The sequence below is a fragment of the Zonotrichia albicollis genome, chromosome 23 (assembly GCF_047830755.1).
Source record: "Zonotrichia albicollis isolate bZonAlb1 chromosome 23, bZonAlb1.hap1, whole genome shotgun sequence".
NCBI lineage: Eukaryota > Metazoa > Chordata > Aves > Passeriformes > Passerellidae > Zonotrichia > Zonotrichia albicollis.
Genome location: NC_133841.1, coordinates 3,871,544 through 3,889,777, shown reverse-complemented (window position 1 = coordinate 3,889,777; position 18,234 = coordinate 3,871,544). Strand labels below are relative to the sequence as shown.

Here is an 18,234-nt window from a genome sequence, read left to right as displayed (position 1 = left end):
TGGTTGCAAAGTCTTTCAGGGGTAAACATGGATCCTCTTCTCAAACTCCTCTCTGGCTCACAGAAGTCACTGTGAATCCTCTTCCCCATTGCTGCTCCTCTGCACCTTCAGATCATGCAGAGCAGTCAGGGCTGTGGGACAGAGGCAGGGAGGATTTGTGTTTGCCCAGCTCTGGCAGGGCTGGGCAGAGCCTGGGGCAGAGCTGCTGCTCTCAGGAGGCTCCTGGGCCTTTTTGTTAGGGCAGGAAATGCTGTGTGAATTCAGGAACAGGAGCTTATGCCCCTACCTTTGGCTCTGGAACCAGACTCACTGTCAGGCCAAGTAAGTCCGGCACTGCTGCTCTGCTTTCTGTGCTTTCTGCTGCGTTGGAGCTCCTTCATTGGGATTTTTAAAGGAGCAAGTATTTGGCTGTAGTTCAAGAGTAGTCCCAAGTTTCTTGGTTACAAGGTAATATAGAACTTTCTAAACTGATACACAGTTGCCACAGAATTTCTTTTACTTTTGTAACCTATTAACTTTACTTGCTAAAACAGCAACCTGATTGGTCTTTGGCCATCTCTGGGTGTCCCTGGCCAGGGGTGACTTTGCTTTCAGGGTCTGTCCAAACCAAGGCTCCTTGTTCTGCGTGTGACATTGGGATGATTTTGGGATGATTTTGGGATGCACACCGTGGCCAGTGCAGCCCAGGGATGCACAGGAGCCAGGGCAAGGCTCTGTGTCCCCTCTGCTGCCCCTGTGAGCCAGGCCATGGCTGGGAAAAGACTGGGAGAGAGGGGCTGTTGCTCTGCAGGTGCTGGTTGGGCTTTTTGTTAGGGCAGGAAATGCTGTGTGACAGCAGCTACACCAAGCTGACCTTTGGCTCAGGGACCAGACTCTCCATCCAGCCCAGTGAGTGCTCAGCTCTCTCTGTGTCCTTTGTCCAAAGACCTGCAGTGTCCCCTGCACTGTGTCCCACACATCCCTGCTGTGTCTGAGGCACCTTTGTTAGGGCAGGGAGATTCCAGCTGCCATTTCATTGACTGCAGGAGCTGCAGGGCAGGCTCTGAGATGGGAACCTGCAGGAGATCCCCACTCCTTTAGATGTGAGGAAGGTTTTTGTTAGGGCAGGAAATGCTGTGTGAATTCAGGATCTGGCTATGGCAAGCTGACCTTTGGCTCAGGGACCAGACTCTCCATCCAGCCCAGTGAGTGCTCACCTGACAAAAAAAAGCAACAAATTCAATTTTCAGAAGGGTTCAACCTGTTTATATTATGGCCTGCATGTTTCTTATACGTTCTTATAAAGTCCATAAGTTTATATGTTACTCATTGGTCATGAGAGACAAAGTTCTCATTGGAGCAGGCCAGTGCAGGTTTCTCTAGTTTTATCCTTCTGTGTTTCTTGGTTTCTTGTGTTTTGTGCCCATGTATTGGTATTCCTACCTTGGTAGGAAATTCCTTCAGGGGTAAACATGGATCCTCTTCTCAAACTCCTCTCAGGCTCACAGAAGTCACTGTGAATCCTCTTCCCCATTGCTGCTCCTCTGCACCTTCAGATCATGCAGAGCAGTCAGGGCTGTGGGACAGAGGCAGGGAGGATTTGTGTTTGCCCAGCTCTGGCAGGGCTGGGCAGAGCCTGGGGCAGAGCTGCTGCTCTCAGGAGGCTCCTGGGCCTTTTTGTTAGGGCAGGAAATGCTGTGTGAATTCAGGCTATGGCAACACCAAGCTGACCTTTGGCTCAGGGACCAGGCTCTCCATCCAGCCCAGTGAGTTCTCAGCTATTTTATTTGTGGGGTGCCCTGATGGAGGAAGGAATGATGAATCTGATTCCATGTTCTCAGAAGTCTAATTTATTTTTTATGATACTATATTATATTAAAGAAGGCTATACTAAACAATACTAAACAGTACAGAAAGGATACTTACTGAATGCTGAAAAGATAATAATGAAAATTTGAGACTCTCCCGAGTCCCAACACAGCTTGGCCCCAATTGGCCAAAGAGGGAAAACATCTCACCCCAGAATCCAATGAAACCATCACCTGTGTGTAAACAATCTCCAAACACATTCCACAGGAGCAAAACACAGGAGAAGCAAACCAGATAATCATTGTTTTCCTTTTTCTCTGAGGCTTTTCTCAGAAAAATCCTAAGCAAAGGGATTTTTCAGAGAATGTGAATTCCACAAGCAGCTTTTTGGGAAAGCCTTCCCATGGCTGGCACTTGTCTCTCATGGCTGCCCACAATTCAGAAAGGCAAAGGGAACTGCTGCTTTTCAGGCAGGAGCTGGGAACAGATGTTGCCTCGTGCAGGGAATGGAGCCTGGTGTGTCAGGAAGCTTTGCTGGTGCCTGGAATTGCAGGTGCTCTGTGCTTGAGATCAGGTGCAGGGCTGGCAGAGGAGTTTTTGCAAGGAAATGTGCCAGGGTGTAAATGTGGCAGCCAGAGTCATTTTTGGCAAGGGGACAGTGCTTTCAGTCCTGCCAGGTGAGCAAGCCCTTGGCCTGGGAAGGGGAATTGCTTCATTTGCTTTTCTGTTCTTGGTTGTTTGGAGTGGCGCAGCTTTGGGAAGCACAATGTTGGCAGCCCTGCCCTGGGTTTGGGTTTCCCACATGGGCCAAAATTGGGATGAGCCAGACTTGTCTGCCTTTTTCCCCTTGTCATTGTCTGTCTTGTAGAAAGGGCAAAAAAAATATCCATATGACATAGATAATAATTGTAACATTTCCTGGTTTATAAGCAGCAGAGGATTGCATCTTTCAAAGTCACAGAATGGTAGAAATTAGAAATGGAAAAGGTCATCCAGTCAACTTTGCTCACAACGTAAAATCCAGCCATACACAGCATCTTTCAGGCCTTTATCTGATTTAATTTTAAGTAATTTTTAAGTGGCTTTTAAAATATTTTAAGTGGCTTTTAAAGTACATTTTAAGTGGCTTTTATCATTTGCCATTGGAAGCTATCTTTAGTGTTTTGTGTGCTGTGGATGAGGAGGATTTTCCTTGCTGGAACACCCCTGGCACTGCCCAGGTGCCTCCTGGAGCTGGGATTTGGGCTGCTGGCAAGGTGCCCTGTGCCAGGGGATTCTTCCCTTCCCTCTGTCATTGCAGGGCAAGCAGCCTTTGGAGCAGGGATCCCAAATTTCCCCCTGGTAACTGAGGGGGAGCTTCTCCCCATCTCTGCCCGGTTTGGTGACCCCAATCCAGTGCAGCTCTCCCAGGCATTGAACAGAGAATTAGGATTTGGGCAAAGAGAAGCCAGAGGAGATCTCTGGAAATCTGCTCAGAGCCCCTGGCAGGGGCAGCCCCAGGGCTGAGGGGACCCCAGCCCATTTTGTAATGAGCTCCCACACTGTGTGACCAGTGCAAACTGGGGGAAACTGATCTGGGGGAGTGGAACCAGACTTGTCATTGCCCCAGGTGAGTTGTCTCCCCTCTGAGCCAAGCTGGACCCAACAATGTTGACTTGGAGCCAGACAATGCTGAGCTGCACCAAGTACGGTGGATTTGTGGAGAAATTTGGGGTGGTTTTGGTGTTTTGAGGGAATAAGTGGGAGACTTTGTGCTTGTCCAGTGTGTTCTGGAAACGCGGCAGTGCTGGGGAAAAGAATTATTGCAAAAAGTGACAACATGTTGGTGAAATGCAAGAGCAGGGATGTGTGAGACTAAATAGGATTTCTGAGATTTGGGACACTGAGATTTTCAGCCCACTCAAAAATAGGGGTAATGTTTGCAAAGAGGAGCAAAATGCAGTTCAGGCTGTTGCAGCAGCTCCAGCAGTGATCTCTGGGTTACTGCTGGGAGCTGCAGAACTGGAGACACAACCCAGAGAGAGAAATGGGAATGGCACGAACTGTGGGTGTTTCCTGTTAATTTTGGGGATGGGGAGGAGGTGTTTGGGCACTCCCTGCTAAATTTCATGGTTTAGGGGTGAACGTGGCACTGCTGGGGTATGGGTTGGACTTCATGGTCTTGGAGGGCTTTTCCAACCTTGTGGTGATGTTCACAGAGGTCCCAGGATGAGGGAAAAGATGAGAATCTTGACTCCATGTTTCAGAAGGCTGATTTATTATTTTATTATATATATTGTATTAAAAGAAAATTATATACTAAATATATAGTAAATAATAGAAGAAAGGATTTAATCAGAATGCTTGCAAGGAAAGGAATAGAAAGGAATAATAATAATAAAATCTTGTGACTGACCAGAAAATCCAAGACAGCTGACTGTGATTGGCCCTTAATTAGAAACAACCTCATGAGACCAATCACAGATGCACCTGTTGCATTCCACACCAGCAAATAATGATTGTTTACATTTCCTTTCTGAGGCCTCTCAGCTTCTCAGGAGGAAAAATCCTAGCAAAGGATTTTTTCAGAAAATATGTCTGTGACACCACCTGAACGACTTTGCTTGAGATCAGGTGCAGGGCTGGCAGAGGAGTTTTTGCAAGGAAATGTGTCAGGGTGTAAATGTGGCAGCCAGAGTCATTTTTGGCAAGGGGACAGTGCTTTCAGTCCTGCCAGGTGAGCAAGCCCTTGGCCTGAGATGTGGAATTGCTTCGTTTCTCTCTTACTCTTGGATTTTTTGGAGTGGCACAGCTTTGGGAAGCACAATGTTGGCAGCCCTGCCCTGGATTTGGGTTTCCCACGTGGGCCAAAATTGGAGACTGGGAGGATGTGTTTGGACACTCCTTGCTAAATTTCATAGTTTAGGTGTGAACAAGGAATTGCTGGGGTATGGGTTGGACTTCATGGTCTTCAGGTCCAAAAAGTTGAGGTTTTGGTTACAATGCATTATATAATTTTCTTGGCTGAGCATCTTCATACAGTAGAACCAATCTATACCTTAACTATTGCCTATAGCCTGTCATAACTACTGTAGTTACCATATTCATCTTACTCTTCTCCAGTCACTAAAAGTCAGTACATTACAGTTTAAGCCAGAAGTTGTTTTTCAGTTTTCTTGCAGTGGAAAATTCTGAGACCTTTTTTCTACTTGCAACATTTGCTGACTTGTTTGCCTGTGATATCTTTGTGCTTGGTAAAAACATTTTCTTGTTTGGGGTGGGTTTATCCGTTGCTCTAAGTCATAAAAACCCTTTCTAACTAACACACCCTTTGCCTCCTTGGTTATCCAGTAAAACTGGCTCAGCAATTCTTCTCTTCTCTATCAAAACTTGCTGGGTGCAACCAGGTGGGATTGGGCTCTGCTCCAAGGTGACCACTGACAGAAGCAGGACACAGAGCCTTAAGCTGCACCAGGAGAAGTTCAGGTTGGACATCAGCAAAAAAATTCTTCACTGAAAGAAGAAAAATTCTTCACTGATTAGACACAGGAATTGTCTGCCCAGGGAGGGGATGGTGTCACCATCCCTGGAGGGTTTAACAAAGCCTGGATGGGCACTCAGTACCAGGGTTTAGTCCATGAGGAGGTGTTGGGTCACAGGTTGGACTTGATGATCTCAAAGCTCTTTCCCAACCTCATTTATTCTGTCATTCTGTGAGCTGCTCCCAACAAAACCTTGCCATGTTCTGCAGCCTTCACCCAGCACACAGCCAGCCCAGGGCACCATTTTGCAAAGGGCTGTGTCACAGTGTAATTCTGGGGGTTATGGCAAGTTTACCTTTGGAGCAGGAACCAAACTGGTGGTTTATCCAGGTATGTCTGAATTCAGGTAGAATTCATCATAGAATTAATGTAGAATTCACATAGAATTCGGGTAGAAGTTCTTCTTTCTGTGCACAAATTATTTTGCCTATTTTGCCAATATTTTAGCAAAAGGACAATGCATTTTCCATTGGTATTAAGTGATTTCCATGGCTGCAAGGATATTCTACCCTCTCTGTTCCTGAGAATGAACATGGCAGAAGTTTTACCTGTGCAAGACGATTTCTCTTGGAAATTCAACAGGATTTGGGCTTCTACATTAATCTCCTCAAGCAGAGAAGAGAAATGGTGAAAGCCAGCACAGCCCAGCAAAATGCAATGGGGTGAAGCTGGTTTCAGAGCGTGGTATCACCATCCCTGGAGGGCTTAACAAAGCCTGGATGGGCACTCAGTGCCAGGGTTTAGTCCATGAGGAGGTGTTGGGTCACAGGTTGGACTTGATGATCTCAAAGCTCTTTCCCAACCTCATTTATTCTGTCATTCTGGGAGCTGCTCCCAACAAAACCTTTCCATGTTCTGCAGCCTTCACCCAGCACACAGCCAGCCCAGGGCACCATTTTGCAAAGGGCTGTGTCACAGTGTAATTCTGCCGGTTATGGCAAGTTTACCTTTGGAGCTGGAACCAAACTGGTGGTTTCTCCAGGTATGTCTGAATTCAGGTACAATTCATAGTAGAATTCATGTAGAATTCATGTAGATTTCACTTAGAATTCAGGTAGAATAAGCTCTTCTTTCTGTGCACAGATTATTTTGCCTATTTTGCCAATATTTTAGTAACAGGACAATGAATTTTCAGTTGATGTTCTGAGCAAGTGGTTCCCATGGCTGCAAGGATATTCTCCCCTCCTTTTTTCTGAGAATTAACATGGCAGAGGTTTTACATGAGCAAGAGGATTTCTCTTGGAAATTCAACAGGATTTGGGCTCCTCAAGCAGAGGAGATGTGAGATGGTGAAAGCCAGCATAGAGCAGCAAAATGCAGAGGGGTGAAGCTGGTTTCAGAGGATGGTCTCACCATCCCTGGAGGGTTTAACACAGCCTGGAAGGGCAATCAGTGCCAGGGTTTAGTCCATGAGGAGATGTTGGGTCACAGGTTGGACTTGATGACCTCAAAGGTCTTTTCCAACCTCATTTATTCTGTCATTCTGTGAGCTGCTCCCAACAAAACCTTGCCATGTTCTGCAGCCTTCATCCAGCACACAGGCAGCCCAGGGCACCATTTTGCAAAGGGCTGTGCCACAGTGTAATTCTGGGGGTTATGGCAAACTTACCTTTGGGGCTGGAACCAAACTGGTGGTTTCTCCAGGTATGTCTGAATTCCGGTAGAATTAAGGCAGAATAAGATCTTCTATCAGCTGACAACTTATTTTGCCTATTTTGCCGCCCCAACATATTTTAGCAACAGGATAATGAATTTTCAGTTGGTATTCAGAGCAAGTGATTTCCATGGCTGCAAGGATATTTTCCCATCCCTGTTCCTGAGAATGAACATGGCAGAGGTTTTACATGTGCTAGAGGATTTCTCTTGGAAATTCAACAAGATTTGGGCTCCTCAAGCAGAGGAGAAGTGCAATGGTGAAAATCAGCAAAGACCAGCAAAATGCAATGGGGTGAAGCTGGTTTCAGAGGATGGTCTCACCATCCCTGGAGGGTTTAACAAAGCCTGGATGGGCAATCAGTGCCAGGGTTTAGTCCAATGAGAAGATGTTGGGTCACAGGTTGGACTTGATGATCTCAAAGCTCTTTCCCAACCTCATTTATTCTGTCATTCTGTGAGCTGCTCCCAACAAAACCTTGCCATGTTCTGCAGCCTTCACCCAGCACACAGCCAGCCCAGGGCACCATTTTGCAAAGGGCTGTGCCACAGTGTAATTCTGGGGGTTTTGGCAAACTTACCTTTGGGGCTGGAACCAAACTGGTGGTTTATCCAGGTATGTCTGAATTCAGGTACAATTCACGTAGAATTTGGGTAGAAGTTCTTCTTTCAGCTGACAAATTATTTTGCCTATTTTGCCACCCCACAATACTTTAGCAACAGGATAATGAATTTTCAGTTGGTGTTCAGAGCAAGCGATTTCCATGGCTGCAAGGATATTCTCCCCTCCTTGTTTCTCAGAATGAACATAGCAGAGGTTTTACATGTGCAAGAGGATTTCTCTTGGAAATTCAACAGGATTTGGGCTCCTCAAGCAGAGGAGAAGTGAAATATTGAAAACCAGCAAAGACCAGGACAATGCAGAGGGGTGAAGCTGGTTTCAGAGGGTGGTGTCACCATCCCTGGAGGGTTTAACAAAGCCTGGATGGGCACCCAGTGCCAGGGTTTTGTCCAATGAGGAGATGTTGGGTCACAGGTTGGACTTGATGATCTCAAAGATCTTTTCCAACCTCATTTATTCTGTCATTCTGTGAGCTGCTCCCAACAAAACCTTGCCATGTTCTGCAGCCTTCACCCAGCACACAGCCAGCCCAGGGCACCATTTTGCAAAGGGCTGTGCCACAGTGTAATACTGGGGGTTATGGCAAGCTTACCTTTGGAGGTGGAACCAAACTGGTGGTTTCTCCAGGTATGTCTGAATTCAGGTAGAATTCATCGTAGAATTCATGTAGAATTCAGGTAGAGTAAGTTCTTCTTTCTGCTCAAAAATTATTTTGCCTATTTCGCTGCCCCACAATATTTTAGCAACAGGACAAGTAATTTTCAGTTGGTATTCAGAGCAAGTGATTTCCTTGGCTGCAAGGATATTCTCCCCTCTCTGTTCCTGAGAATGAACATGGCAGAGGTTTTACATGTGCAAGAGGATTTGTCTTGGGAATTCAACAGGTTTTGGGCTCCTCAAGCAGAAGAGAAGTGAAATGGTGAAAATCAGCAAAGACCAGCAAAATGCAATGGGGTGAATCTGGTTTCCGAGTGGTGTCACCATCCCTGGAGGGTTTAACAAAACCTGGATGAGCACCCAGTGCCAGGGTTTAGTCCATGAGGAGATGTTGGGTCACAGGTTGGACTTGATGGCCTCAAAGGTCTTTTCCAACCTCATTTATTCTGTCAATCTGTGAGCTGCTCCCAACAAAACCTTGCCATGTTCTGCAGCCTTCACCCAGCACACAGCCAGCCCAGGGCACCATTTTGCAAAGGGCTGTGTCACAGTGTAATTCTGGGAGTTATGGCAAGTTTACCTTTGGGGCTGGAACCAAACTGGTGGTTTATCCAGGTATGTCTGAATTCAGGTACAATTCATAGTAGAATTCATGTAGAATTCATGTAGATTTCACTTAGAATTCAGGTAGAATAAGTTCTTCTTTCTGTGCACAGATTATTTTGCCTATTTTGCCAATATTTTAGCAACAGGACAATGAATTTTCAGTTGATGTTCAGAGCAAGTGGTTACCATGGCTGCAAGGATATTCTCCCCTCCTTTTTTCTGAGAATGAACATAGCAGAGGTTTTACATGTGCAAGAGGATTTCTCTTGGAAATTCAACAGGATTTGGGCTCCTCAAGCAGAGGAGATGTGAGATGGTGAAAGCCAGCATAGAGCAGCAAAATGCAGAGGGGTGAAGCTGGTTTCAGAGGGTGGTCTCACCATCCCTGGAGGGTTTAACAAAGCCTGGATGGGCACTCAGTGCCAGGGTTTAGTCCATGAGGAGATGTTGGGTCACAGGTTGGACTTGATGATCTCAAAGCTCTTTCCCAACCTCATTTATTCTGTCATTCCGTGAGCTGCTCCCAACAAAACCTTGCCATGTTCTGCAGCCTTCACCCAGCACACAGCCAGCCCAGGGCACCATTTTGCAAAGGGCTGTGTCACAGTGTAATTCTGGGGGTTTTGGCAAGCTTACCTTTGGAACTGGAACCAAACTGGTGGTTTCTCCAGGTATGTTTGAATTCAGGTAGAATTCAGGTAGAGTAAGTTCTTCTTTCTGCTCACAAATTATTTTGACTTTTTTGCCACCTCACAATGTTTTAGCAACAGGACAATGAATTTTCAATTGGTATTAAATGATTTCCATGGCTGCAAGGATATTCTCCCCTCTCTGTTCCTGAGAATGAACATGGAAGAGGTTTTACATGTGCAAGAGGATTTCTCTTGGAAATTCAACAGGATTTGGGCTCCTACATCAATCTCCTCAAGCAGAGAAGAGAAATTATGAAAACTAGCAAAGCCCAGCAAAATGCAATGGGGTGAAGCTCGTTTCAGAGGGTGGTGTCACCATCCCTGGAGGGTTTAACAAAGCCTGGATGGGCGCTCAGTACCAGGGTTTAGTCCATGAGGAGATGTTGGGTCACAGGTTGGACTTGATGATCTCAAAGCTCTTTCCCAACCTCATTTATTCTGTCATTCTGTGAGCTGCTCCCAACAAAACCTTGCCATGTTCTGCAGCCTTCACCCAGCACACAGCCAGCCCAGGGCACCATTTTGCAAAGGGCTGTGTCACAGTGTAATTCTGGGAGTTATGGCAAGTTTACCTTTGGGGCTGGAACCAAACTGGTGGTTTCTCCAGGTATGTCTGAATTCAGGTAGAATTCACATAGAATTTGGGTAGAAGTTCTTCTTTCTGCTCACAAATTATTTTGCCTATTTTGCCAATATTTTAGCAACAGGACAATGAATTTTCAGTTGGTATTCAGAGCAAGTGATTTCTCCAGGTATGTCTGAATTCAGGTAGAATTCAGGTAGAGTAAGTTCTTCTTTCTGCTCACAAATTATTTTGCCTATTTTGCCACCTCACAATATTTTAGCAACAGGACAATGAATTTTCAATTGGTATTAAGTGATTTCCATGGCTGCAAGGATATTCTCCCCTCTCTGTTCCTGAGAATGAACATGGCAGAGGTTTTACATGTGCAAGAGGATTTGTCTTGGGAATTCAACAGGATTTGGGCTCCTCTAGCAGAGGTGAATTGAAATGGTGAAAGCCAGCACAGACCAGCAAAATGCCGAGGGTGAAGCTGGTTTCAGAGGGTGGTATCAGCATCCCTGGAGGGTTTAACAAAGCCTGGATGGGCACTCAGTACCAGGGTTTAGTCCATGAGGAGATGTTGGGTCACAGGTTGGACTTGATGATCTCAAAGCTCTTTTCCAACCTCATTTATTCTGTCATTCCGTGAGCTGCTCCCAACAAAACCTTGCCATGTTCTGCAGCCTTCACCCAGCACACAGCCAGCCCAGGGCACCATTTTGCAAAGGGCTGTGCCACAGTGTAATTCTGGGGGTTATGGCAAGCTTACCTTTGGAGGTGGAACCAAACTGGTGGTTTCTCCAGGTATGTCTGAATCCTAGTAGAATTCAGGTAGAGTAAGTTCTTCTTTCAGCTCACAAATTATTTTGACTGTTTTGCAACCTCACAATATTTTAGCAACAGGACAATTAATTTTCGCATGGTATTAAGAGCAAGTGATTTCCATGGCTGCAAGGATATTTTCCCCTCTCTGTTCCTGAGAATGAACATGGAAGAGGTTTTACATGTGCTAGAGGATTTGTCTTGGAAATTCAACAAGATTTGGGCTTCTACATTAATCTTCTCAAGCAGAGAAGAGAAATTATGAAAACTAGCAAAGACCAGCAAAATGCCGAGGGTGAAGCTGGTTTCCGAGTGGTGTCACCATCCCTGGAGGGTTTAACAAAGCCTGGATGGGCGCTCAGTACCAGGGTTTAGTCCATGAGGAGATGTTGGGTCACAGGTTGGACTTGATGATCTCAAAGCTCTTTCCCAACCTCATTTATTCTGTCATTCTGTGAGCTGCTCCCAGCAAAACCTTGCCATGTTCTGCAGCCTTCACCCAGCACACAGCCAGCCCAGGGCACCATTCTGCAAAGGGCTGTGCCACAGTGTAATTCTGGGGGTTATGGCAAGTTTACCTTTGGGGCTGGAACCAAACTGGTGGTTTATCCAGGTATGTCTGAATTCAAGTACAATTCATAGTAGAATTAATGTAGAATTCATGTAGATTTCACTTAGAATTCAGGTAGAATAAGTTCTTCTTTCTGTGCACAGATTATTTTGCCTATTTTGCCAATATTTTAGCAACAGGACAATGAATTTTCAGTTGATGTTCAGAGCAAGTGGTTACCATGGCTGCAAGGATATTCTCCCCTCCTTTTTTCTGAGAATTAACATAGCAGAGGTTTTACATGTGCAAGAGCATTTGTCTTGGAAATTCAACAGGATTTGGGCTCCTCAAGCAGAGGAGAAGTGAAATGGTGAAAATCAGCAAAGACCAGCAAAATGCCGAGGGTGAAGCTGGTTTCAGAGGGTGGTGTCACCATCCCTGGAGGGTTTAACAAAGCCTGGATGGGCACTCAGTGCCAGGGTTTAGTCCATGAGGAGATGTTGGGTCACAGGTTGGACTTGATGATCTCAAAGCTCTTTCCCAGCCTCATTTATTCTGTCATTCTGTGAGCTGCTCCCAACAAAACCTTGCCGTGTTCTGCAGCCTTCACCCAGCACACAGCCAGCCCAGGGCACCATTTTGCAAAGGGCTGTGTCACAGTGTAATTCTGGGGGTTATGGCAAGTTTACCTTTGGAGCTGGAACCAAACTGGTGGTTTCTCCAGGTATGTTTGAATTCAGGTAGAATTCAGGTAGAGTAAGTTCTTCTTTCTGCTCACAAATTATTTTGACTATTTTGCCACCTCACAATGTTTTAGCAAAAGGACAATGAATTTTCAATTGGTATTAAATGATTTCCATGGCTGCAAGGATATTCTACCCTCTCTGTTCCTGAGAATGAACATGGCAGAGGTTTTACATGTGCAAGAGGATTTGTCTTGGGAATTCAACAGGATTTGGGCTCCTACATCAATCTCCTCAAGCAGAGAAGAGAAATGGTGAGAGCCAGCACAGCCCAGCAAAATGCAGAGGGTGAAGCTGGTTTCAGAGGGTGGTATCACCATCACTGGAGGGTTTAACAAAGCCTGGATGGGCACTCAGTACCAGGGTTTTGTCCATGAGGAGATGTTGGGTCACAGGTTGGACTTGACGATTTCAAAGGTCTTTTCCAACCTCATTTATTCTGCCATTCCGTGAGCTGCTCCCAACAAAACCTTGCCATGTTCTGCAGCCTTCACCCAGCACACAGCCAGCCCAGGGCACCATTTTGCAAAGGGCTGTGCCACAGTGTAATTCTGGGAATTATGGCAAGTTTACCTTTGGGGCTGGAACCAAACTGGTGGTTTCTCCAGGTATGTCTGAATTCAGGTAGAATTGAGGTAGAATTCACATAGAATTTGGGTAGAGTAAGTTCTTCTTTCAGCTCACAAATTATTTTGCCTATTTTGCCAATATTTTAGCAACAGGACAATCAATTTTCTGTTGGTATTCAGAGCAAGTGATTTCCATGGCTGCAAGGATATTTTCCCATCCCTGTTCCTGAGAATGAACATGGCAGAGGTTTTACATGTGCAAGAGGATTTGTCTTGGGAATTCAACAGGATTTGGGCTCCTCAAGCAGAGGTGAATTGAAATGGTGAAAGCCAGCACAGATCAGCAACATGCAGAGGGATGAAGCTGGTTTCATAAAGCTGTAGGAGGAAAAAAGGACTTTTCTTGTATGTGGATAGAAATACTTGGAGATAACCAGACTCATAATTGTATTTGGACATAAAAAATGCACATACTGGGTCAGTGCTGTGGAGATCCTTGATCTGTAACAGTGGAGGTGGGTTTCCGCTTATAAACAGAATATAAAGAGAATATAATGATATAAACATAAGGCAGGGAGCTCAGGGATGACACCAAGTTGATGTCACAGCCAGCTTGTGTTGATTTACTTTGTCCTACAACATCCAGGTTGAGCTTGGAGCACATTAGAAATGAGAATCTGGAACTGGTAGAGAACAGCCAGACCAGCCTTAAAACTGAGGGTGGGAGAAATATTTGGATAGAGGGGAAATAGGGCAAGAAGCAAAGTTAATTACTGAAGGATGGAAAGGTGATCCTTACCTCATACATTTCTTCTGAAGAAAAAAGGATCGATAGAAGAGTGTGCTTTGACTGTGACTGCCACAAATATATGGAAAAAATCTGCCCAAACTCCTACATGTCTTGTTTGAAACTCTGTGTAAAAGGGAAAGTCACACCTGCCAAGATATTGATATTTGTTGTAAATGTACCAAATTTTCCAAATTTCTTTAGAATTATATTTAGGGTTGTTTAGTATCTAAATTGAGTGAGTTAACACCTGAAAAGTAATGGTTCCATTTTTTAAAATGGTAGTGATTCTTAAGATAATTTCAACATTATTTTATTCCTAAAGTTAAAAAACAGAAATATAGGGAAATAATTCCTTCTGGAAAACTGTGAGGAAAATAATTTTATTTTAAATTACCCTCCTGACCCTCTTCAAAAACATCTGAGAGAAATGAGAGTCTCAAGTTTATATGGAGCCATCAGCAAGCTGAAGGGGCTATAAATCAGAGCTCTGAGTTCATGTAAGTGTCTCCAGATTTACCATTGTGGTAAATTTACCATAGATTTACCATTATTTACCATATCTGTGTCCAGTTGCTCCAGATCTTGCTCTGGTCCCACTGAAGGAACGTTCCTAACACATCCTGAAACCTCAGGGTTCAGTGGCAGAATGAGCACTGAAATTGCTCAAAGAAATTGCTCCCCAAAAAGAGCTTTCTACTCAAAAACTAAATGGCAGCTTTATTGGAATCACTCTTGACTAATTCAGGTGGCAAAAATAAAATTAAGAGAATGGGATGATGGAGGCTGCCAGTCCCTAGGGGAGCCGTGCAGTAAAATAATTAAATAAATAAACAAAATTTTGTAAATAATTTTTTTTTTGTAAATAAATTAATTTTTGAGAGAGGAATCTGACTGGCAGAATAAATCAATGAGGAATAAGATGGAGAATAGGAGTTGTAGTGCAGGTGGCTGTCTGGAAACAACGGGACAAATATGAGAGGAATATTAAGAAGAGTGTGTTTGGGAGTGCAAAATGCAAAGTACAATAAAAGAAATTCAATAGGCGGAAAAGTCCCAGGTAAATGGATCTGTGTGTTCATAGAGATAAACAGGATTTTTTTATGGAGTATTTAATTGCTGAAGGATCCTTTCAGTGCTGCTGTGGATATTGTAGAGGTGTTTGCTATTGTGTAACTCTGGGAGTAATTACAAATTCACATTTGGATCTGGGACGAGACTTCTGGTTTTGCCAGGTACATTTACACTGATTGTTTTACTAATTTTTTTTTTTTTACCCTGATTATTTTTTACGAATTTTCAAGTTTGTTAATACACACCAAGATCTGGGCAATGGCAGCTGTCAAGGGCATTGCCACCTCTACTTGGGCACCATCTAAACCTCAGGAGAACATTGCTATGATGTCTCCTGCTGCTCCTTCAATGTTAACAAAATATTTTGGGCGTTAGAAGGAGCAATTCTGCCCATCTAATCCACTCTCTGAGATGGATTAACCCAGCTGTGTGACATTTTAAGAACAAAAAGACTTCAAGTGGCTGCTCATGAACCTCCTGAGAACCTTTGTAATTTTCACACCTGGAAGACATCCTTCAGTAAAGATGAAATTGGGCAGCATGGAAAGCTCAGAGCATCATTATTTGCCTCTCACTTTGCTGTAAATAGAGGTGATAAATAGACGTGATAAATAAAAGTGATAAATAGAAGTGATAGATAAACAGCATCTCCAGCCTGTGCTGGAAATGCTGTTTATTTATCACGTCTATTTATCACCTCATCAAGCCAGAATAACAGGTCACAGGGCTGTGGTTAAAGTCGATGTATTTTACCAAAATTGTCTCAAACCTTCATAGCAGTGGGCAAACAAACCAAGGAACTTACAGGAACTGCAGCACCAGAGCAGAGGCAGCCACCACTCTGAGTAAGAACAGGAAATTAATATTTTGCAAAAAGAGCTGAGGCTTCCTGCGAAAAACAGCCTTTATTGTTTTGTGTGTTCAAGATCAAAGCATTGCACAGATTGAAAAGCAGAAAAACACCCTAATTTGGAGTGAGGTAGATATTTATCTCTTCAGAAAGCACAGTGCTCATGATGAGAGAGAAAGAGAGCAGCTTGACAAATTCCTCCTCTTCTGTTTCATTTCCACGTGCCCCATGGCAGTGATCTACCCTGGCTCATCTGTGTTTTTATACAGGGATATAAATATACATCTGTATTTTATCATCAAGCTTTTTAGCAGCTCCTGCCTTCCTCTCCCTAACAAACAGTCAAAAAATTGCCAAAAACCAAAGGGAGCAGGGGAGGTGAGGGAGTCCCAGCAGAAATCAGGCTGGGATGATTTTTAGGGCATGATTTAGACTCTCATCAGGCCATGGTGACAGTTTAAATCATGGCCTAAAATCATCCCTTAATCATTCCTGGCCTTTTCAGATGTTCAGAACAGGGATTCTGTTTGGCCTCTGTGTCTGCCACGCAATAGGAGTGTCACAGACATCTTTTATGGAAAATCCTTTCCTTAGGATTTTTTCCTCCTGAGAAGCTGGGAGGCCTCAGGAACAAAATGTAAACAATGGTTATCTGCTGCTGTGGAATGCAACAAGTAAATCTGTGATTGGTCTCATGTGTTGTTTCTAATTAATGGTCAGTCACACTCAGCTGGGTCGGGCTCTGTCTGAGACACAAACCTTTGTTATCATTCTTTCTTTTTCTATTCTTAGCCAGCCTTCTGATGAAATCCTTTCTTCTATTCTTTTAGTATAGTTTTAATGTAATAGATATCATAAAATAATAAATCAGCCTTCTGAAACATGGAGTCAGATCCTCATCTCTTCCCTCATCCTTGGACCCCTGTGAACACGGTCACACAGAAGCAGTTTCTGCATCATCTGCTGCAGAAGTTTTGGTTCTCCAAAGGTGTCCTGGCACAAAATCCCAATGATCAGGCACTTCCCACTGCAATAATGGAGAATCCTGCATTTCCAAGTGTCTCTATGTAAGACTGCAGGAAATATGGATGTGTAATCTGACCTAAATCTTCTTTTCTCCTCTCTGCAGAAGTCACTCCATCTCCCTCCGTCTACAGGCTGACCTCCAAAGATGCCCAGGGCCTGGAGATGTGCCTCATCACAGATTACTCCCCTGAGAAGCTCACTCTGAGCTCAGCAGAGCAGCACACATCTGCTGTGGTGGGGGTGGCCACGGATGGGGACAGCGAGGAGTCCAGCTACCTGTCCACCTACTGGGCCACAAGTGACCACCTGCACTGTGCTGCCAGCCACGAGGGCTTTGGAGAGCTGGAGGGAGAGGACCCTGAGAGTGGTAAGGGCATTTCTGGGGCTGTCACCAGGGTTGGAGGTGCTCTGGGTGCTCCACTGTTGTCCCACGGGACAGAGGAATGTTGTGTCGCAGACATCTTTTATGGAAAATCCTTTCCTTGGGATTTTTCCTCCTGAGAAGCTGAGAGGCCTCAGAAACAAAATGTAGACAATGGTTATCTGCTGCTGTGGAATGCAACAGGTGCATCTGTGATTGGTCTCATGGGGTTGTCTCTAATTAATGGCCAATTACAGTCAGCTGGCTCAGACAGAGAGTCTGAGCCACAAGCCTTTGTTATCATTCTTTCTTTTTCTATTCTTAGCCAGCCTTCTGATGAAACCTTTTCTTCTATTCTTTTACTATAGTTTTAATGTAATATATATCATAAAATAATAAATCAAGCCTTCTGAAACATGGATCAGATCCTCATCTCTTCCCTCATCCTCAGACCCCTGTGAACACCATCACAAATGTTGCTTTGTTGCCTCAGTTTTCTTGCCAGATTAATCCATTTTCTGACCCAGAGATGGGGCAACAGAGAGGTGTTTTAAAAGCTTTTATTCTATTTTCAGTCTCATGTGAATGGTGACACAATACAGATGTTATAATTCATGCCATCACAATCAGAACCCAATTATTTCCTAATTACAATACACTATAAGTGTTCCTTGGCCTGTCAGCTTTTACCACACTATGCTGTAAATGCCTTAAAGAAAATCATCTCAAATTATCCCTCATGGCTCCTACTACAATATATCTTTCATAATTCTGTTTCTGTAAAGTATTCAGTCTTTTCTCTCATGTGAAGGGTGACACAATACAGATGTTAGAATTCACATAATCACAATCAGAAGCCAACTATTTCCTAATTATAATAGATGATAAGTGTTTCTTGGCCTATCAGCTTTTGCCACACCACACTGTAAAAGCCTTAAAGCAAATAATCTAAAATTACCTTGTGGGTAATTTTACTTAATCTTACTACAATAAATCTTTCAAATTCTATTTCTGTAAAGTATCCAGTCTTATTTGTAAGGCCACCTTTTGAAACTTGTTTGGAGAATTTTCTATGAATTCATTTCCCACGCTGTAAGCCACTGGCAAGCAAAAGTTCCTTCTCCCAAGAAACAGTATTACTGAATCTCTCAAGGCTAAATTGGGGCTTTTCAGCCTTGAAAAAGGGTAATATTATTAACATTTATTGGACTGCCAGCTTTTTGCAACACCATGCTGTAAATGCCTTAAATCCAATAATCTAAAATTACCCCTTTGTGGGTCCTACTAAATGCATCTTTCATAGTTTTATTTCTCCAAATAAATCTAATCTTATTTATAAAACCATCCT

The 18,234-nt window shown here is 44.0% G+C and overlaps 1 gene segment (V, D, J or C); it reads left to right on the top strand.

Moving 5' to 3' along the window:
• Positions 1–18,234, top strand: part of LOC141731454 (T-cell receptor alpha chain constant-like) — a 51,300-nt gene that overhangs the window by 28,243 nt on the left and 4,823 nt on the right. Inside the window, 1 exon segment of the C gene segment in view lies at positions 16,629–16,892. Coding sequence covers positions 16,629–16,892 — 264 coding nt within the window.